The 22,449-nt window shown below is 43.7% G+C and overlaps 1 protein-coding gene across 1 annotated transcript; it reads left to right on the top strand.

Moving 5' to 3' along the window:
- The first annotated feature begins 420 nt into the window (after positions 1 to 420).
- Positions 421 to 22,011, top strand: LOC118241375 (uncharacterized). Its single transcript, XM_081722244.1, has 6 exons — positions 421 to 1,202; positions 1,880 to 2,162; positions 2,418 to 2,708; positions 16,509 to 16,525; positions 17,160 to 17,237; positions 21,898 to 22,011. Exons 2-6 carry the CDS (start codon positions 2,033 to 2,035, stop codon positions 22,009 to 22,011), a joined length of 630 nt encoding a protein of 209 aa, XP_081578370.1. The 5' UTR covers positions 421 to 1,202; positions 1,880 to 2,032.
- Positions 22,012 to 22,449: the final 438 nt, after the last annotated feature.

The following is a 22,449-nucleotide window of genomic DNA, read 5'->3' as shown; positions in this document are numbered from 1 at the left end:
GTTTGTGTTAACTCGTTGGTGCACAAGTGGAGAATGAAGCGTCTGAGACACACGGGGCTGGTTGTTCCGATACTCACAAGTCCATGATTCATGGAGAGGAGCCGAAGCGCCACAACAAGCAGCTACTCGCGTCTCCTCTCAGCTTCTCACACAAGCGCGATAATGTTTGTTAAGACTCTGGTCTGGTGCAGGAGCTAAAGTCCCTAAATGAACACATGAACCCGTTCAACAGTCCGCGAGAACAATCAGAGTTCTTAGCAGACATGCAAACTTTAAAACAGCTGCACTAAATATTACATATTAACTTATTATCTATGCAGTTGGCTAGTTGCGTTCATAAATCAGACTTTCTGGCAGCTAGCGCGCATATTTGGACGGTAATCAGAAGTACATCGACATATAAACACTTTTAAACTCACCGCTAAATGTCGAACTTGAACCTGAACCTTGGCGCGTGATTCAAACATGAAACACGCTCGCGCTTCATTCGTTCTACAATGATCACGTGACCACAGAGCCGGAAATGGGAAAAAGCGTTCTGAAGTTTGAACACTTAACTTTTGCCGTCAAATAAGGTAGAATATTTTATAAGAACGCTATTATAATAATTATTTATAATTCTTTAATTTATAAAGTCATAAATTGATGGCAGTTTAATGATAAGCTGTTCACAATTTAGAACTTAAATTTAAAATATATAAAATAGTTTTGCTCTTAAATATGACTTAGTAAGATGTGTTCTGGGTGCATTCTAAATGTATTCTGAATATATTACTGTTTTATGTATTGTAATAGAATACATCACATTATTCAGCCATCAAAGTATCCTGCCCTGGATGTATGTACCCACATCAGCAATGAGATTTTGAAGACATGCACACGTTTTAAAAGCTGGAAATAAATAAATAGATAACTAACCAACTACCTAAACAAATAAAGATCTGTCAACCAGATGCACAAAGCACTTTGAAGTTTTGGCCACCAGATGCCGCTATTGTGTACTGTGTCATGAAGCTGTGAGTAATGAACTTTTTTGTTTGGTAGTTAGGAAAAAGCGTCAGTGCGTTTGCTATCACTACTTAACACAAACGTTTGTGAACATCCACGTACTACGTTGCTGTATTGACCAATTTTTGTTGAGCGTTTATTTGCTAATTTCCGTAATTATTCAATTGGTTGATTTGCAACTGAAGCCTCTGAGGGTAAGAGAAATATTAATATTGGTATTTTTTTCGCGTTGAGTTTTTTCCGCCGCTTGTGGTGACGTTAATAGGTGACTGCATTAATCGGTCATACTTATGTTGAATCGGTTTTCGTTGTTTGTGATTTGCTTCTGTTATTTCGCGATTGCTTTCTTTTGTGCAGGGATATGTTTTTGTTTTTTTTTAAATTAAGTGTCATTTGTTGTATTTACTAATCTGTGAATCATTCGGGTCATTAATCATGAGAGGGTTTAAAAGGATTTATTACTATCAACATAGTACTAGACACATTTCTGGAGGCACCGCGCTAACTTGCATTGATCTAACACGAAATTTCTGAGATGTGCTTCCTCTAAATGATTTCATTAGGGCGCCTTTAGGCAGAGGTTACACGCGGGTTTAATTTTTGAAACATTTTGAATCAAGTTTCAGGTTGAAAGGTGACATCTGTAACGGTGAGTTTAAGAGTTTTTATATAGATGTACTTCTGATTACCGTCCAGATATGCGCGCTAGCTGTCAGAAAGTGATTTATGAACATAACGGCTCAGCAATATAGGACGGAAAAAGTATCCATCTGCATAGATAATAAATTAATATGTAATATTTAGTGAAGCTGCCAGGAACGGCAAGGGTGATGCTTTCTATAAGGTAACAGTTAATATAAAATATTAATAGATACACTTCATCATCTTACTGAACTGGGCGGCTGAACCTGAGCTTACGCGCAATCGGCGACCTGCCTCCAAACGTCTCTCCGTGTCCGTGTCACCACATGACGTACTGGCTCAGTGTAACCAGACATCCTGCCAGTCAGAGGAGGGATTTCACATGTCCCATGATCAGTACCTGAAGGGAGATCTCTCCCTCACCATCACTGATGCTGATTACACTAAGAGGTCCTTGTACACCTGCGCCTGTAAAGGTCAAGAGCTCTGTGATGTGAGTCTACAGATAGAGGGTAAGTGTCCTCAATGGATTACCTAGTTATTGTTACTAAACCATTATTTATGTAGACAGAGAGAACTTTAAGTAGAACTTAGAGTATGTTCTAAGTAGAACATAGAATTGTAAACTTCAAATATCAGATATGTGGGGAAAAACAGAAGGAGCTTGTATGTAACGTTTAAATGTTTATATCAGATTTGCCGTTCTGAGGTTACATGGTCAAATCAGTTGTATATTACATTGAAGTTTCTAATTGTTTTTTCCAAAGCCTGTAATTCTTCAGTTCAGATTAAGCCTGGTGAACCTCTGGTGCTGGATTTGCTCATATCAGAGTCAGTGGAGGTGATTTATAACAGCACAGGTGCAGCTGCTCCCTCTAGTGGACAGATCTGTACAGTGGCTGGACACTCACTGAAGTGTAAACCTGAATACACTCAGAGAGTGTTGCTTATCTCTGCTGTGGAGCTGCAAGGAACCACACCATCTGATAGTGGAGTTTACATCATCAGAGACACTAAGCATGAAGAGATTATACAGACATACACAGTTACTGTGGAAGGTAAGTATGGTTACTGTGATTTTAATGTTGCCTAGTTACTTTTTGTTGGGGAGGGGGGTGTGCGTAGTATCAGTAATTATGTTTACATGCACATCCGTGGTTCCATATTAGTTAGACTATGAATGCTGGGATCATGTAAACAGCGTGAACTGAGTGTCATAGTTTGAGGTCTTGGTCTTAGTTGAGGTCCTGTTTATCAAAGTATATCCCCAATAGAGCATGTGGACCTGGTTGATTTTCACTGGACTCTTTGAGGTGGATGGACATGTTGAATCCAGCCACTGATGTTTTACACCACTTGGTGTGATGCTTGCTTGCTGATACCAAAACAAAAGAGTGATTGAGTGGGAAAAATTTGTGTTTGTTTACGTCCCCTTCTTGATGCTCCTCCTCCACTTGATCAAGTCTTCTGTCCTGTGCTGGAATTGTTCTCGGCTGCGGTGTTGTCTTGATTGGCTGCCTCATTCTACCCAGCGCATAAGGGGAATATAAGGGGAAGACTGGGAAGAAGCGACAGACAGAGATACATCTTCACTGTTGCTGAAGCTGGTTGTTTGTTCAGTAAGTGTTTGATGATTGTTGTGGTTTTGGGCCTCTGCTTCCCCTTTTTCTGGACGTGTTCACTGTTGTAAATATTATTCTGTGTATAGTGTATTGTAGTAGTCCTGCGTGAATCGTAGTTGGGAAGTTTGGAGTTTGACACCTTTTTTATTTGCTCAGTTCTTTACTTCTGTTTATTAGTTTTTGGGAGTAGGGAGGGTTATTGTACTTAATTTTGTTTGTGTTCATTTGGGACAGTTGGTTGTTTGGACAGAAGGGCTTGGTGGTTGGCATGTTTGCCTCTCAGCCTTCGAGTCCCTATCTGGGTGGAGTTTCCGTGGTGTTCTTGTGTCTGTGTGGGGGTCGAGTCCCTATCTGGGTGGAGTTTCCATGTTCTCCCTGTATCTGCGTAGGTTTCCTCTGGAATCCTCCCAAAAACATGGAGGTTAGGATGATTGGATACTCAAACTGTCCTGTATCAATGTGAGTTGTGCATGAATATAGATAAAGATAGATGTGTGTGTGTGTGTGTGTGTGTGTATGTTCAGTGATGGTTGGTGCTCTGTCTTGGTCTGAACCTCCTCCCCTTCTCCTACACCTGGTTCTCCTGTAGTTTCTAATAGAGAGAACACTGTGTGTAAATTGGCTGCTGCTTCTCATCTGTCTGTGAGTGATTTGAGTGTGTCCAGCTATGGTTGGTGCTCTGTGTGTGTGTGTGTGTGTATGTCCAGCTATGGGTGGTGCTCTGTGTGTTTGTATATGTCCAGCTATGGTTGGTGCTCTGTGTGTGTGTGTATGTCCAGCTATGGGTGGTGCTCTGCGTGTGTGTGTATGTCCAGCTATGGGTGGTGCTCTGTGTGTGTGTGTGTGTGTGTGTATGTCCAGCTATGGGTGGTGCTCTGGGTGTGTGTGTATATGTCCAGCTATGGGTGCTGCTCTGCGTGTGTGTGTGTATATGTCCAGCTATGGGTGCTGCTCTGCGTGTGTGTGTGTATATGTCCAGCTATGGGTGGTGCTCTACGTATGTGTGTATGTCCAGCTATGGGTGGTGCTCTACGTGTGTGTGTATATGTCCAGCTATGGGTGCTGCTCTACGTATGTGTGTATATGTCCAGCTATGGGTGGTGCTCTACGTATGTGTGTATATGTCCAGCTATGGGTGCTGCTCTACGTATGTGTGTACATGTCCAGCTATGGGTGCTGCTCTACGTATGTGTATATGTCCAGCTATGGGTGCTGCTCTACGTATGTGTGTATATGTCCAGCTATGGGTGGTGCTCTACGTATGTGTGTATATGTCCAGCTATGGGTGGTGCTCTACGTATGTGTATATGTCCAGCTATGGGTGCTGCTCTACGTATGTGTGTATATGTCCAGCTATGGGTGGTGCTCTATGTATGTGTGTATGTCCAGCTATGGGTGCTGCTCTACGTGTGTATGTATGTCCAGCTATGGGTGCTGCTCTACGTATGTGTGTATATGTCCAGCTATGGGTGCTGCTCTACGTATGTGTGTATATGTCCAGCTATGGGTGGTGCTCTACGTATGTGTGTATGTCCAGCTATGGGTGGTGCTCTGTGTGTGTGTGTGTGTGTGTGTGTGTGTGTGTGTATGTCCAGCTATGGGTGGTGCTCTGTGTGTTTGTATATGTCCAGCTATGGTTGATGCTCTGTGTGTGTGTATATGTCCAGCTATGGTTGGTGCTCTGTGTGTGTGTGTGTATGTCCAGCTATGGGTGGTGCTCTGCGTGTGTGTGTATGTCCAGCTATGGGTGGTGCTCTGCGTGTGTGTGTATATGTCCAGCTATGGGTGCTGCTCTGCGTGTGTGTGTGTATATGTCCAGCTATGGGTGCTGCTCTGCGTGTGTGTGTGTATGTCCAGCTATGGGTGCTGCTCTACGTGTGTGTGTGTATGTCCAGCTATGGGTGGTGCTCTACGTATGTGTGTATGTCCAGCTATGGGTGGTGCTCTACGTGTGTGTGTATATGTCCAGCTATGGGTGGTGCTCTACGTATGTGTGTATATGTCCAGCTATGGGTGGTGCTCTACGTATGTGTGTATATGTCCAGCTATGGGTGCTGCTCTACGTATGTGTGTACATGTCCAGCTATGGGTGCTGCTCTACGTATGTGTATATGTCCAGCTATGGGTGCTGCTCTACGTATGTGTGTATATGTCCAGCTATGGGTGCTGCTCTACGTATGTGTGTATGTCCAGCTATGGGTGCTGCTCTACGTGTGTATGTATGTCCAGCTATGGGTGCTGCTCTACGTGTGTATGTATGTCCAGCTATGGGTGCTGCTCTACGTATGTGTGTATATGTCCAGCTATGGGTGCTGCTCTACGTATGTGTGTATATGTCCAGCTATGGGTGGTGCTCTACGTATGTGTGTATGTCCAGCTATGGGTGCTGCTCTACGTATGTGTGTACATGTCCAGCTATGGGTGCTGCTCTACGTATGTGTGTATATGTCCAGCTATGGGTGGTGCTCTACGTATGTGTATATGTCCAGCTATGGGTGCTGCTCTACGTATGTGTGTATATGTCCAGCTATGGGTGGTGCTCTACGTATGTGTGTATGTCCAGCTATGGGTGCTGCTCTACGTGTGTATGTATGTCCAGCTATGGGTGCTGCTCTACGTATGTGTGTATATGTCCAGCTATGGGTGCTGCTCTACGTATGTGTGTATATGTCCAACTATGGGTGGTGCTCTACGTATGTGTATATGTCCAGCTATGGGTGCTGCTCTACGTATGTGTGTGTATGTCCAGCTATGGGTGGTGCTCTAAGTATGTGTGTATATGTCCAGCTATGGGTGCTGCTCTACGTATGTGTGTATGTCCAGCTATGGGTGGTGCTCTACGTGTGTGTGTGTATGTCCAGCTATGGGTGGTGCTCTAAGTATGTGTGTATATGTCCAGCTATGGGTGCTGCTCTACGTATGTGTGTATGTCCAGCTATGGGTGGTGCTCTACGTGTGTGTGTATATGTCCAGCTATGGGTGGTGCTCTACGTGTGTGTGTGTATGTCCAGCTATGGGTGGTGCTCTACGTATGTGTGTATGTCCAGCTATGGGTGTTGCTCTACGTATGTGTGTATGTCCAGCTATGGGTGGTGCTCTACGTATGTGTGTATATGTCCAGCTATGGGTGCTGCTCTACGTGTGTGTGTATATGTCCAGCTATGGGTGCTGCTCTACGTATGTGTGTATATGTCCAGCTATGGGTGCTGCTCTACGTATGTGTGTATATGTCCAGCTATGGGTGGTGCTCTACGTATGTGTGTATATGTCCAGCTATGGGTGGTGCTCTACGTGTGTGTGTATGTCCAGCTATGGGTGGTGCTCTACGTATGTGTGTATATGTCCAGCTATGAGTGCTGCTCTACGTATGTGTGTATATGTCCAGCTATGGGTGCTGCTCTACGTATGTGTGTATATGTCCAGCTATGGGTGCTGCTCTACGTATGTGTGTATATGTCCAGCTATGGGTGCTGCTCTACGTATGTGTGTATATGTCCAGCTATGGGTGCTGCTCTACGTATGTGTGTATATGTCCAGCTATGGGTGCTGCTCTACGTATGTGTGTATATGTCCAGCTATGGGTGCTGCTCTACGTATGTGTGTGTATGTCCAGCTATGGGTGCTGCTCTACGTATGTGTGTGTATGTCCAGCTATGGGTGCTGCTCTACGTATGTGTGTGTATGTCCAGCTATGGGTGGTGCTCTACGTATGTGTGTGTATGTCCAGCTATGGGTGGTGCTCTACGTGTGTGTGTGTGTATGTCCAGCTATGGGTGGTGCTCTACGTGTGTGTGTGTATGTCCAGCTATGGGTGGTGCTCTACGTATGTGTTTGTATGTCCAGCTATGGGTGGTGCTCTACGTGTGTGTGTGTATGTCCAGCTATGGGTGGTGCTCTACGTGTGTGTGTGTATGTCCAGCTATGGGTGGTGCTCTACGTGTGTGTGTATATGTCCAGCTATGGGTGGTGCTCTACGTGTGTGTGTATATGTCCAGCTATGGGTGGTGCTCTACGTATGTGTGTATGTCGAGCTATGGGTGGTGCTCTACGTGTGTGTGTGTATGTCGAGCTATGGGTGGTGCTCTACGTGTGTGTGTGTATATGTCCAGCTATGGGTGGTGCTCTACGTGTGTGTGTGTATGTCCAGCTATGGGTGGTGCTCTACGTATGTGTGTATATGTCCAGCTATGGGTGGTGCTCTACGTATGTGTGTATGTCCAGCTATGGGTGGTGCTCTACGTATGTGTGTATATGTCCAGCTATGGGTGCTGCTCTACGTGTGTGTGTATATGTCCAGCTATGGGTGCTGCTCTACGTGTGTGTGTATATGTCCAGCTATGGGTGCTGCTCTACGTATGTGTGTATATGTCAAGCTATGGGTGCTGCTCTACGTGTGTGTGTATATGTCCAGCTATGGGTGCTGCTCTACGTATGTGTGTATATGTCCAGCTATGGGTGGTGCTCTACGTATGTGTGTATATGTCCAGCTATGGGTGGTGCTCTACGTGTGTGTGTATGTCCAGCTATGGGTGGTGCTCTACGTATGTGTGTATGTCCAGCTATGGGTGGTGCTCTACGTGTGTGTGTATATGTCCAGCTATGGGTGCTGCTCTACGTGTGTGTGTGTATATGTCCAGCTATGGGTGGTGCTCTACGTGTGTGTGTGTATGTCCAGCTATGGGTGGTGGTCTACGTATGTGTGTATATGTCCAGCTATGGGTGGTGCTCTACGTATGTGTGTATGTCCAGCTATGGGTGCTGCTCTACGTGTGTGTGTATATGTCCAGCTATGGGTGCTGCTCTACGTGTGTGTGTATATGTCCAGCTATGGGTGCTGCTCTACGTATGTGTGTATATGTCCAGCTATGGGTGCTGCTCTACGTATGTGTGTATATGTCCAGCTATGGGTGCTGCTCTACGTATGTGTGTATATGTCCAGCTATGGGTGGTGCTCTACGTATGTGTGTGTATGTCCAGCTATGGGTGGTGCTCTGCGTGTGTGTGTATATGTCCAGCTATGGGTGCTGCTCTACGTATGTGTGTGTATGTCCAGCTATGGGTGCTGCTCTACGTATGTGTGTGTATGTCCAGCTATGGGTGGTGCTCTGCGTGTGTGTGTGTATGTCCAGTTATGGGTGCTGCTCTACGTATGTGTGTGTATGTCCAGCTATGGGTGCTGCTCTACGTATGTGTGTATATGTCCAGCTATGGGTGCTGCTCTACGTATGTGTGTATATGTCCAGCTATGGGTGCTGCTCTACGTATGTGTGTATATGTCCAGCTATGGGTGCTGCTCTACGTATGTGTGTGTATGTCCAGCTATGGGTGCTGCTCTACGTATGTGTGTGTATGTCCAGCTATGGGTGCTGCTCTACGTATGTGTGTGTATGTCCAGCTATGGGTGCTGCTCTACGTATGTGTGTGTATGTCCAGCTATGGGTGGTGCTCTACGTATGTGTGTATATGTCCAGCTATGGGTGGTGCTCTACGTATGTGTGTGTATGTCCAGCTATGGGTGGTGCTCTACGTATGTGTGTGTATGTCCAGCTATGGGTGGTGCTCTACGTATGTGTGTGTATGTCCAGCTATGGGTGGTGCTCTACGTGTGTGTGTGTATGTCCAGCTATGGGTGGTGCTCTACATGTGTGTGTGTATGTCCAGCTATGGGTGGTGCTCTACGTGTGTGTGTGTATGTCCAGCTATGGGTGGTGCTCTAAGTATGTGTGTATATGTCCAGCTATGGGTGCTGCTCTACGTATGTGTGTATGTCCAGCTATGGGTGGTGCTCTACGTGTGTGTGTGTATGTCCAGCTATGGGTGGTGCTCTAAGTATGTGTGTATATGTCCAGCTATGGGTGGTGCTCTACGTGTGTGTGTATGTCCAGCTATGGGTGGTGCTCTACGTATATTTGTATATGTCCAGCTATGGGTGGTGCTCTACGTATGTGTGTATATGTCCAGCTATGGGTGGTGCTCTACGTATGTGTGTATATGTCCAGCTATGGGTGCTGCTCTACGTATGTGTGTATATGTCCAGCTATGGGTGCTGCTCTACGTATGTGTGTGTATGTCCAGCTATGGGTGGTGCTCTACGTATGTGTGTGTATGTCCAGCTATGGGTGGTGCTCTACGTATGTGTGTGTATGTCCAGCTATGGGTGGTGCTCTACGTATGTGTGTGTATGTCCAGCTATGGGTGGTGCTCTACGTATGTGTGTGTATGTCCAGCTATGGGTGGTGCTCTACGTATGTGTGTGTATGTCCAGCTATGGGTGGTGCTCTACGTGTGTGTGTGTATGTCCAGCTATGGGTGGTGCTCTACGTATGTGTGTGTATGTCCAGCTATGGGTGCTGCTCTACGTGTGTGTGTATATGTCCAGCTATGGGTGCTGCTCTACGTGTGTGTGTATATGTCCAGCTATGGGTGCTGCTCTACGTATGTGTGTATATGTCCAGCTATGGGTGGTGCTCTACGTATGTGTGTATATGTCCAGCTATGGGTGGTGCTCTACGTGTGTGTGTATGTCCAGCTATGGGTGGTGCTCTACGTATGTGTGTATATGTCCAGCTATGGGTGCTGCTCTACGTATGTGTGTATATGTCCAGCTATGGGTGCTGCTCTACGTATGTGTGTATATGTCCAGCTATGGGTGGTGCTCTACGTATGTGTGTGTATGTCCAGCTATGGGTGGTGCTCTACGTATGTGTGTGTATGTCCAGCTATGGGTGGTGCTCTACGTATGTGTGTGTATGTCCAGCTATGGGTGGTGCTCTACGTATGTGCGTGTATGTCCAGCTATGGGTGGTGCTCTACGTGTGTGCGTGTATGTCCAGCTATGGGTGGTGCTCTACGTGTGTGCGTGTATGTCCAGCTATGGGTGGTGCTCTACGTATGGGCGTGTATGTCCAGCTATGGGTGGTGCTCTACGTGTGTGTGTGTATGTCCAGCTATGGGTGGTGCTCTACGTATGTGTGTATATGTCCAGCTATGGGTGCTGCTCTACGTATGTGTGTATGTCCAGCTATGGGTGGTGCTCTACGTGTGTGTGTATATGTCCAGCTATGGGTGGTGCTCTACGTGTGTGTGTGTATGTCCAGCTATGGGTGGTGCTCTATGTATGTGTGTGTATGTCCAGCTATGGGTGGTGCTCTATGTATGTGTGTATATGTCCAGCTATGGGTGCTGCTCTACGTATGTGTGTATGTCCAGCTATGGGTGGTGCTCTACGTGTGTGTGTATATGTCCAGCTATGGGTGCTGCTCTACGTGTGTGTGTGTATATGTCCAGCTATGGGTGGTGCTCTACGTATGTGTGTATATGTCCAGCTATGGGTGGTGCTCTACGTATGTGTGTATGTCCAGCTATGGGTGGTGCTCTACGTGTGTGTGTATATGTCCAGCTATGGGTGCTGCTCTACGTGTGTGTGTATATGTCCAGCTATGGGTGCTGCTCTACGTGTGTGTGTGTATATGTCCAGCTATGGGTGCTGCTCTACGTATGTGTGTATATGTCCAGCTATGGGTGCTGCTCTACGTATGTGTGTATGTGTCCAGCTATGGGTGGTGCTCTACGTATGTGTGTATATGTCCAGCTATGGGTGGTGCTCTACGTGTGTGTGTATGTCCAGCTATGGGTGCTGCTCTACGTATGTGTGTATATGTCCAGCTATGGGTGGTGCTCTACGTGTGTGTGTATATGTCCAGCTATGGGTGCTGCTCTACGTGTGTGTGTGTGTATATGTCCAGCTATGGGTGGTGCTCTACGTGTGTGTGTGTATGTCCAGCTATGGGTGGTGCTCTACGTATGTGTGTATATGTCCAGCTATGGGTGGTGCTCTACGTGTGTGTGTATATGTCCAGCTATGGGTGCTGCTCTACGTGTGTGTGTGTATATGTCCAGCTATGGGTGGTGCTCTACGTATGTGTGTATATGTCCAGCTATGGGTGGTGCTCTACGTATGTGTGTATGTCCAGCTATAGGTGGTGCTCTACGTATGTGTGTATATGTCCAGCTATGGGTGCTGCTCTACGTGTGTGTGTATATGTCCAGCTATGGGTGCTGCTCTACGTGTGTGTGTATATGTCCAGCTATGGGTGCTGCTCTACGTATGTGTGTATATGTCCAGCTATGGGTGCTGCTCTACGTATGTGTGTATATGTCCAGCTATGGGTGGTGCTCTACGTATGTGTGTATATGTCCAGCTATGGGTGGTGCTCTACGTGTGTGTGTATGTCCAGCTATGGGTGGTGCTCTACGTATGTGTGTATATGTCCAGCTATGGGTGGTGCTCTACGTATGTGTGTATATGTCCAGCTATGGGTGCTGCTCTACGTATGTGTGTATATGTCCAGCTATGGGTGCTGCTCTAAGTATGTGTGTATATGTCCAGCTATGGGTGCTGCTCTACGTGTGTGTGTATGTCCAGCTATGGGTGGTGCTCTACGTATGTGTGTATATGTCCAGCTATGGGTGGTGCTCTACGTATGTGTGTATATGTCCAGCTATGGGTGCTGCTCTACGTATGTGTGTATATGTCCAGCTATGGGTGCTGCTCTAAGTATGTGTGTATATGTCCAGCTATGGGTGCTGCTCTACGTATGTGTGTATATGTCCAGCTATGGGTGCTGCTCTACGTATGTGTGTATATGTCCAGCTATGGGTGGTGCTCTACGTGTGTGTGTATATGTCCAGCTATGGGTGCTGCTCTACGTGTGTGTGTGTATATGTCCAGCTATGGGTGGTGCTCTACGTGTGTGTGTGTATGTCCAGCTATGGGTGGTGCTCTACGTATGTGTGTATATGTCCAGCTATGGGTGGTGCTCTACGTGTGTGTGTATATGTCCAGCTATGGGTGCTGCTCTACGTGTGTGTGTGTATATGTCCAGCTATGGGTGGTGCTCTACGTATGTGTGTATATGTCCAGCTATGGGTGGTGCTCTACGTATGTGTGTATGTCCAGCTATAGGTGGTGCTCTACGTATGTGTGTATATGTCCAGCTATGGGTGCTGCTCTACGTGTGTGTGTATATGTCCAGCTATGGGTGCTGCTCTACGTGTGTGTGTATATGTCCAGCTATGGGTGCTGCTCTACGTATGTGTGTATATGTCCAGCTATGGGTGCTGCTCTACGTATGTGTGTATATGTCCAGCTATGGGTGGTGCTCTACGTATGTGTGTATATGTCCAGCTATGGGTGGTGCTCTACGTGTGTGTGTATGTCCAGCTATGGGTGGTGCTCTACGTATGTGTGTATATGTCCAGCTATGGGTGGTGCTCTACGTATGTGTGTATATGTCCAGCTATGGGTGCTGCTCTACGTATGTGTGTATATGTCCAGCTATGGGTGCTGCTCTACGTATGTGTGTGTATGTCCAGCTATGGGTGCTGCTCTACGTGTGTGTGTATGTCCAGCTATGGGTGGTGCTCTACGTATGTGTATATGTCCAGCTATGGGTGCTGCTCTACGTATGTGTATATGTCCAGCTATGGGTGCTGCTCTACGTATGTGTGTATATGTCCAGCTATGGGTGCTGCTCTACGTATGTGTGTGTATGTCCAGCTATGGGTGGTGCTCTACGTATGTGTGTATGTGTCCAGCTATGGGTGGTGCTCTACGTATGTGTGTATATGTCCAGCTATGGGTGCTGCTCTACGTATGTGTATATGTCCAGCTATGGGTGCTGCTCTACGTGTGTGTGTATGTCCAGCTATGGGTGCTGCTCTGTGTGTGTGTGTGTGTGTATATGTCCAGCTATGGGTGCTGCTCTGTCCTGGTCTGAACCTCCTCCCCTTCCCCTGCACCCTTCAGTCCCACAGGGGTCTGTAGTTTCTGACAGACTGTGTGTGTAAATTGGCTGCCGCTTCTCATCAGTCTATCAGTGATTTGAGAATAAAAGCTGATTTCTGTCTGTAAAGTGTCCTTGAGTTTGAGAAAGGTGCTAAATAAATGTAACCAATAATAATAATAATAATAATAATAATAATAATAATAATAATAGTAGTAGTTTTATTTCTAGTGTGTCTTATGTTTTTTTTTTTTTAGTTTGGCCTTGTCTGCTCCTGAAGCTCAATCCCTCTACAGCCGACCCTCAATAAATCAACAAATACTTCAGCCTCAATACCACTGTTTACTGTAGTAATTATGCTGTGTGTTAATAAGTAAATGTAGTCAGTGAAGGTGCAGTAATTATGCTGTGTGTTAATAAGTAAATGTAGTCAGTGATGGTGCAGTAATTATGCTGTGTGTTAATATGTAGATGTAGTCAGTGATGGTACAGTAATTATGCTGTGTGTTAATATGTAGATGTAGTCAGTGATGGTGCAGTAATTATGCTGTGTGTTAATATGTAAATGTAGTCAGTGATGGTATAGTAATTATGCTGTGTGTTAATATGTAAATGTAGTCAGTGATGGTGCAGTAATTATGCTGTGTGTTAATATGTAGATGTAGTCAGTGATGGTGCAGTAATTATGCTGTGTGTTAATATGTAAATGTAGTCAGTGATGGTATACTAATTATGCTGTGTGTTAATATGTAAATGTAGTCAGTGATGGTGCAGTAATTATGCTGTGTGTTAATATGTAAATGTAGTCAGTGATGGTATAGTAATTATGCTGTGTGTTAATATGTAAATGTAGTCAGTGATGGTGCAGTAATTATGCTGTGTGTTAATATGACAGACTGGAGCTTCAGCAGTGATCATAGTTATGACGGAGCACAGGTGGTGATCAGGGTGGTGGTTGTTGTTGTTGTTGTTGTTGTTGTGTACACCCCCCCCCCCCTTTGTGTAGCTCATTCTCTCCACTGGTTCATTCACTTTGAACTCTGAGTATGTTTCTATTCTACATTTACAACAATATCTCTCTACAAGATCCAGATTTGTTTTAGTTTGATTTCTAAACAGTTCTCCATCACTGTACTAGTTACTTCCTGATTGAATTTGATTGAATTTGATCCCACAATCCCTCTTGATCTTGTCACAGTGACCAATCTTGTACATACACATATAATTATAACTCTGTATGTTTAAATACACACACACACACACACACACACACACACACACACACACAGATCCGCACTGCCTTTCTCTGTCCCATTCAGGGGTCAAAGATCAGTGTATGTATACATGATTAGAGCGCTCCTGAAGCTCACCTGGTAGAGCAGGTACAGTAAGGTTTGATCCTCAGAGAGGACACATGCTGTCATATTGATGAATATGTATCAATCACTATAAGAGGATCTGCCCAGTACTGTAAATATGTTTATGGAAATATTACTATGCGATCCTGTGATGTAATTTAATGCAACTGTAAATACTTTTGTCAAGTCATGGAAAAACAGACAATTTTGTCTGTAGTATCTTTGAATAGTTTAAATAGTTTAGTTGCCATTTGTCAACATATTTTATTTAAGAGTTCCCCTTATTGTTCAGGTTATTGTAATGGTGAGCGGTAATGAGGTGGTCGCATGTGCGGAGGAGAGCGAGATTTCTTAGGGGCAAATCCAGAGTTGTAGTCAGAGTAGTCAAGGGTCCTAGAATACATAACAAAAACAAGGGCTAGGATAACAAAGCCTAGGAAACACAAACCAAAAGCACACGAAGGCAAACAGGGAAAGCAGCTATAACAGAAAGAAGTAACATACGGAGTTAAGGAAAAACAAAACAGCTAGAATCAAACAGGCTAACATAAACAGAGGCTTAGAAACAAAGACGAGCTTGCAATACATGCAATACATGCAATACATGCAATACATGCAATACATGCAATACATTCCACACAAACACACGCAATGAACAGCAAAAACACAGGGAACCAGACAGGGTTTAAATACTTGAACTAATGAACACTAAACAAGGCGCAGGTGCAAATCATGAACAGTGAAAACCAAAACAGGGACTGGAACAGGACTGGAAAAGTGAAACATGAGAAAGGAAACCATAGAGACGGACAATAGGAAGGACCAAACAAGACATTTATTCATGACATACATTCTGTTTCACAAGTGATGGGCACTATGTCCACAAACTGGACAACAGACTAAAGCAAACCAGGGGGAAAGAGAAGAAGAAAACACATCTGAGAAATTCATCTCATGCGGTTGTGAATCCAGATTAGATTACAATAAACATCTTACGAGGCTTGTTTTAAATTTCATAGTTGAATTTCCTCTCAACTAAAACAAAACATTTATTTTTTAAATATCTGCTGTGGAATTCCCTACATGTTCATGTGAGTCGGGTAGAATGTCAGGCTCTCTTGTTAATGCTTCCTTGATGTTTTTAATATGGTGCACCTCCTAGTTTGAGTGGCTCACACCCCTCACTTCTACTCCTCATTCTCACCCTTCACTCCTATTTACTCTCTCACCCCTCACTCTCACTTCTCATTCTCACCCCTCACTCCTACTTACTCTCTCACCCCTCACACCTACCCACTTTCACCCCTCACTATCACTGCTCACTCCTACTCCTCACTCACCCATCACTCCTACTCACTCTCACACCTCACTCTCACTCATCACTCCTACTCCTTACTTTCACCCCCCTCCTCAATCTCACCCCTCACTCTCTCCCCTCATTCCTACTCACTGTCAACCCTCACTCTCACTCCTACTCCTCACTCTCACCCCTCACTCCTACTCACTCTCACCCCTCACTCCTACTCACTCTCATCCCTCACTCTCACCTCTCACTCTCACCCCACACTCCTACTCCTCACTCTCACCCTTCACTCCTACTCCTCACTCCAAGTGAGATACTAGTGATGGCCCCTACTGTGCCGAGGCTTCGGAGCACATGTCGAGAGCTCCAGGAAGTCTTTTATGAAACATGTATCGAGGCTTGCTTCTTTAAGGATGAATGACGTCACTGATGATGCCTGAAACCTCACTGGTTCAGGAAGCATTTCGAGTGTTGGCACAATTTATGAACACACATAAAGCGCAATGGATCCATGCAAAATTTGCATGTTTGTGTTCTGTCAATTTGCCTGTGACATTGATGAGCTTGTTTTCATGGAGCCTGCTAAAAGGAAAAGGGTTTCCCCTGTATGGAAACACTTTGAGCAGATCTCTACAAATAAGGTATTGCACATAATATGCCTGTAAATAATGAAATGTGTTACTACTATAATATTCACAAGTCGTTTTTTTTTTCCATTCCAAACCACTGGGATACAACAACAACACCTCATCTATGTTACTGTACTTGTCATGTATAATGAGGGGGATAGAGTTGGATCCAGCCAAGGTGGGTATGCATTTCCAATTTTCATATTTGTTAATCACCCATCATAATAATGACATTGACCACGATGCTACATTCCTCACACACATCACAAAATAAAAACAAAACATGTGCACATGTTCATGTAATGACTTCTGACATGCAAATACTGTAATTAAACCATAACCTAATTTAATTTTATTCACTGTTAACATTAATATGCATATATATATATATATATATATATATATATATATATATATATATATATATATATATATATATATATATATATATATATATATATATAAAAAATATAATGTGTATATACTGTGTATATATATATTTATATACTGCATTATTCTCTGCACCTTACATGTTATTTGCAGTTTGGATTGGATTACAAAGTGTAAAAATGACAAAGTGTAATCTAATCTTTACAAAGCAGTGACCAGAAAGGAAGAGCTGGATGAGGCTTTGGTCTTCATGATTGTTAGAGACACACAGCCATTTAGCACAGTTGAGGATAAAGGCTTCAGGGATTTAGTAGCAAAATTTGATCCAATCTATATTTTCCCAACTAGGAAAGTATGTGTGGTGACATGGATAAATTATGAGAGTAGTATTAAAAAAATAATATTTTCTTCCTTCCCTTTAGACCGCAAAGGCCATGGTTGAGACCAAATATCAACAAGAGAAAGAGAAGACCAAAGTTGAGGTCCAGAAAGTTCCTGCAGTGAGTGTGACAGCAGACAAACTACTTGGGTGTGACCTGCCATTTTATAGATGACAACACATGACTGAAGTCCACATTACTCGGTGTAGTGAAATTCCCACAGGCGCACACAGCTGAAAATTTGGCCTGTGTGAAATCCTCTCTTATGGAAGAATGGGAAATAAAATCCAAAGTAACATGCCTAGTTACTGATGGCGCATCTGATATGATTGCCTGTGGTAAACAGCTGAAGCTGCATCATGCCTTCTGCATTGCTTACACCCTGAATATAGTTGTTAAAAAAGCTCTTGAACTAATCCCAGTGCTGTCTGCCATTCCTACAAAGGCAAGGAAGCTGGTGGGCTATTTTAGAAGCAGCACAACTGTCAAAGTTAGTAACATTATTTTCACATTTGTTTACACATTGTTTTATATTGCTACATATGTAACGTTTAGGTTTTTATTGTTAAAGGAGAAGCTGGACCTTGTTCAAGAGCATATGGGAAAATCAAAAAAGAAACTGATTCAGGAGGTTGAAACAAGGTGGTACAGCAGCTTTCAAATGCTGGAGTGATTAGTAGAACTCAGGGTGCCTGTAAGCATTGGCAGGCTTACAAACTGGTATTCCTGCTCTGACCTCCGATGAGTACAATAATGTTTGTGAGCTCCTGTCTATACTGTCTCCTTTTCACAATGCCACACTGGTGCTGTCAGAGGAGAAAAAGGTATCTGTCTTCAAAGTGGTGCTATTATTGAAAATGGTGGAAAAGATGCTCCAGGAAGAGGCAGCAAAGGTAACGGTAGCTAGTGAACTGGGAGAGACCTCATCAGGCTCCTTAGGGAAAAGCTCCACACAGCATGAGCATTATATCGCTGGGAACGCTGCTAGACCCAAGATACAAATCACTTGGATCCTTTAGCACAAAAAGGCAGATGAAGGAATTAAAAAACTCACCTTTGAATGTACCAATGTAATAGGGTCTAGACAGTCACATTCAATACCAGCTGCAGCTTCAACATCACAGGATGCTGTAGCTGAAAGACCTGGTTAGTATTTTTGCATTGGTTTAAAGTCAATTTCAGAGTTATGACCTCATTCATATTATCTGGTTTTGCTTCTCAGGAAACAAACTGTGGTGTCATTTTGATGCCACGCTCATGGAGGCCAGAAGAACTCACAATGTCACTGCTGATGCCACAGCTGAAGTGCAGACCTGGCAGAACCGAACATCAGCAGAACACAGGATCCCCTCCAGTACTGGGAGAGCCAAAAGTGCATATATCCAAATCTCTACAGGCTTGCTGTGGGATACTTGTGCACCCCTGCGTTCTCAGTACCATGTGAAAGTGTTTTCTCCAAAGCCGTGGAGATTATTTCCAGAAAGAGAAATCAACTGAGTCCAAGCACAGTGGAAAAAATATTATTTCTTAATAAAAGTGAATGAAGTCACCACAGAATTCGTAAGCATAACCATTGTCCCATCTTTGAAAAACACTGCAACAGTCTTAAAAACATCTCAACATAAACATCTCATGTCCTATTTGATTTACTTAAACATTGACTGAAATCAACCTGTTTTTTGACACTAGTAGACCTCCAATACTATTACCTACATATCAAAAACAGATTAGATGACTGAATGAACCACACAAAATCATATTAAGGTGTTTTTATTTCTATTGTTGGCAGCCAAGAGATCCATCACAAATAGTTGAAATGACAATAAAGGTTTAGCCAGCAGGGGGGTTTGTGTGCACATGAAGCCTCCAGATATGAACCTTTTTTTGAACCAATTGGATGGAAAGCTTGAAGGATTCATCTGGCCATCACTATAAAAACAAACAAAATGTTTAACAAAAAAGACAATTTAGTATTTACAAGTTACAAGTTCAATAAAAGAAATCCAGCAATAATAAATTCTCCAATATAAGTCAACATCAAAACTCCACTCCACTCCACTCTCCATTGGAAACTAATACAAGGAAAAACAGGAAATTGGGTGATGTCACTTCCTGTCTTTAAGCAGGACAATTCCCCATAAAGCTCCCCTTCAAAGATTCCCGTTATGCATTTGGGGTTGCTCATGACTTTGATAAGATTTGGCGCTCTGGGGGTTCCGTATATTGGAAGGTAAACCCATTTCCAACCCAGGACTAGTGTCTGCACCTTTACTTCAGATCTCAACGCAGAGCTGTCTACTGTATGGACAATAGTAAATTGTTAATACAGAGATTTAATTAAGTATTGAACGCAGATCATTCGTATTGGATGAATGATCCTTTTACTCTTCTGTCATGTCTATCTGCCTAACTATCAGGTGTGTGTGTGTATGTGTGTTCTCTCTCTCTCTCTCTCTCTCTCTCACACACACACACACACACACACACACACACACACACACACACACACACATACACACTCTCTCACATTCTCTCTCTTTCTCTCTCTCTCTCTCTCTCTCTCTCTCTCTCTCACACACACACACACACACACACTCACATTCTCTCTCTCTATCTGTCTCTCAATGTCACATTCTCTCACTCTCACTCTAAAATGCTGGCATTTGGTATCACTGCCCTCCACCACCTGCACCTCCCGTTCTCCACCTGTACCTTGTGGCCTCTGCCGCCTGCCCTGTCCTGCCTTGCCCTGCACTGCCCTTCCACCCCACCTGGCTGACTGAGAGAGTACTTGGCCATTCCAGCCAATCCAAGCATCAGGGTCAGCTGTTACAGAGGACAGACGAGTGTCACACGGTAGACGCGTGTCTGTATCTGTCCTACATATGTAATGGTGAGATACAGGATGAAGTCTGTACTACATATGTAAGATGGGTCACATCCCAGTGTGCTTCAATGAGGGGAAAAATACTGATGATGATGATGATGGAACATTGGACAACTGTGCTGTAAATGTCTTTCATCAAACATTTTAGGTATAAGGGTCAGGGCTTTCAGTGCTGTACTTTGATATACTCTTCCTACATGACTGAGTATTTACTATTACTACATATGAACCTGTATGTCTGAGTAATTATTATTACTATGTATCTTCCTGCATGTGTGAGTAATTATCGCTACTCTGTATATTTCTGCATATCTGAGTAATCCTTATTATTCTCTATATTCCTGCATGTCTGACTCACAATTATTACTCTGTATTGTCACGGTTGGCCCCACCCTGTCAGTTTGTTCACCTTATCAATCCTGTCATGCTCTGTTTTGGCTTTACTTCTTGGTTTTCTTTCCATGCATTTATTTGTTTTGATTTTTCTGTTGCTCCCCCTTGTTTGACTGCTCCGCCTGTTCTCTTCTGCTTCTAGTTGTTCTTTGTTAACTCTTGTTTATGTTCCTTGTTATCTCGTGTATATATTATTTATGTTTCTCTCATCTTGTCTCTGGTTCACTCAGCCTGTATTCATTGTGCTAAGCCTCCATTTATACTAAGGTCCTGTCGTGTTTGCTGTTCGTCTAGCATGTGTTCTTTATCCCAGGTTATTACCATGTAACCTGATCCCAGTTGTGTTTCTGTCAGTGTATTTGGTCTTTGTTATTGTGTTTTGCTTTCGTTTTCTGGCTCTGTCCGTCTCTACATGTCGACCTCCATTCTACTGACCCTGATTTTGTTCCAGTATGTTCCAGAATACTTGCGTCCTCTCATTGGTCTGTTCCAATTTGCTTGTTGCCTTGACACACTTCTCACTGCTTTACAACGTGCAGTAAATGAAGCCGAGTTCCCTTTTTAAAAAATTCCCTTCGATTAGTTTTTTACAGTCAACTTCTTTTTTTCTGGCTTTAATTCCCGGTTTTGGTATGTCAAGACTTTACTATAAAATTAGATTTAATGGGCGAAGTTAACGGCCAGAACCGCCTGAGCTAGCTAGCCGCTCGTTAACCTGTCTGTCTGTCATTTCTGTGTGAAATACAGGGTGTCTGACTATCTGGCTACATGACATGATTAAAATGATTTAAATGACTGATTAAATTCATCCAGCGCACCTGAAGTGGTGTTTCACAACTCGAGATGGGGTACTGCTTTTGTGGAGAGGCGTGCGTACGTGAGTGAGTGTCTGACAGAGTCACAGAGTGCCTTTGAACTTGACTCCTTTCTGATGGCTGAAATTATTCCTTGAGTCCGTATGCAGGCAAAGTAAACATCAAATATGTTCACATTTATAGTTATGAGAAAATATGTCTCAATAAATATGAATTAATGAACAATTTCCAGATTAGGCAAACTGTCAACACTCAAATTATGAGATTGATTCTGATTCACATTGTCATTATGGGATTATAAAGTGATTCTTTATGTAAACATAAATAAGTAAATAACCCCCTAAACTGCAGAACATTATTCATTCACACAGTTAACTTTAAAAAAAAATCCTCCGAAATATTTGGTGTTCTGGTACAGGTGTAAACACCACTCTCACACAGAAGCCTTGGTGTTCTGGTACAGGTGTAAACACCACTCTCACACAGAAGCCTTGGTGTTCTGGTACAGGTGTAAACACCACTCTCACACAGAAGCCTTGGTGTTCTGGTACAGGTGTAAACACCACTCTCACACAGAAGCCTTGGTGTTCTGGTACAGGTGTAAACACCACTCTCACACAGAAGCCTTGGTGTTCTGGTACAGGTGTAATGCACCTGTCCATTGTCAGTCTCTTGTGGTCTCCAGGCCTCTCTCCTGGCAGGTCTATCCCTCTGTGTCATCAGACCCCTGCAGCTCATTCAGAATGCTGCTGCACAGCTCATCTGCAACCTCTTGAAGTTCTCTGTCACCCTCCTGTAGCAGCTCACATCAGATTTTAAACACTGACACTTACCTACAAAGCCATAAATGGACCAGCTCCCACATACCTAAAAGCACCAATCAAAACATCTCTTTTTTCTTGTTCACTGTGGAATTTTTCTCTGAGACATAATGGTTATTAGTAGTGGATTAATGAATGAATAAATTAAGTTTTAGTGGGTAACAATCTCTTCTTCTGTTCTGTACCCACCTTTCATTTCAACTTCATATTGGTTATATGCAATAATTTCAAGTTGATTTCTCTAGATTATTTGAAGAAAAATTGCTTTTCATCTGAAAGGTTATGTAGTCCATTCATATTAATTCCTCTGTGGTCATGGTTAGCATCTCCATTTACAACACTTCCTGTCTGCAGCTGCTGAATTTTATTCCTCTATGGCCCTGCTGCCACAAGCCCCACCCCCACCGGAACCAACA

This window comes from Electrophorus electricus, chromosome 1, assembly GCF_041902795.1.
Source record: "Electrophorus electricus isolate QZ-2024a chromosome 1, ASM4190279v1, whole genome shotgun sequence".
Lineage (NCBI taxonomy): Eukaryota > Metazoa > Chordata > Actinopteri > Gymnotiformes > Gymnotidae > Electrophorus > Electrophorus electricus.
This window is presented reverse-complemented; position numbering and strand designations above follow the sequence as displayed.

Bases quoted from the DNA above. Each gene is read 5' to 3' on its own strand.
- LOC118241375 (XM_081722244.1), top strand. From the start codon at position 2,033: ATGTCCCATGATCAGTACCTGAAGGGAGATCTCTCCCTCACCATCACT. The intron at 2,163-2,417 runs GTAAGTGTCCTC...TTTTTTCCAAAG, and splicing joins TGTGAGTCTACAGATAGAGG to CCTGTAATTCTTCAGTTCAG. The intron at 17,238-21,897 runs GTGAGTGTGACA...TGTGGTCTCCAG, and splicing joins AGGTCCAGAAAGTTCCTGCA to GCCTCTCTCCTGGCAGGTCT.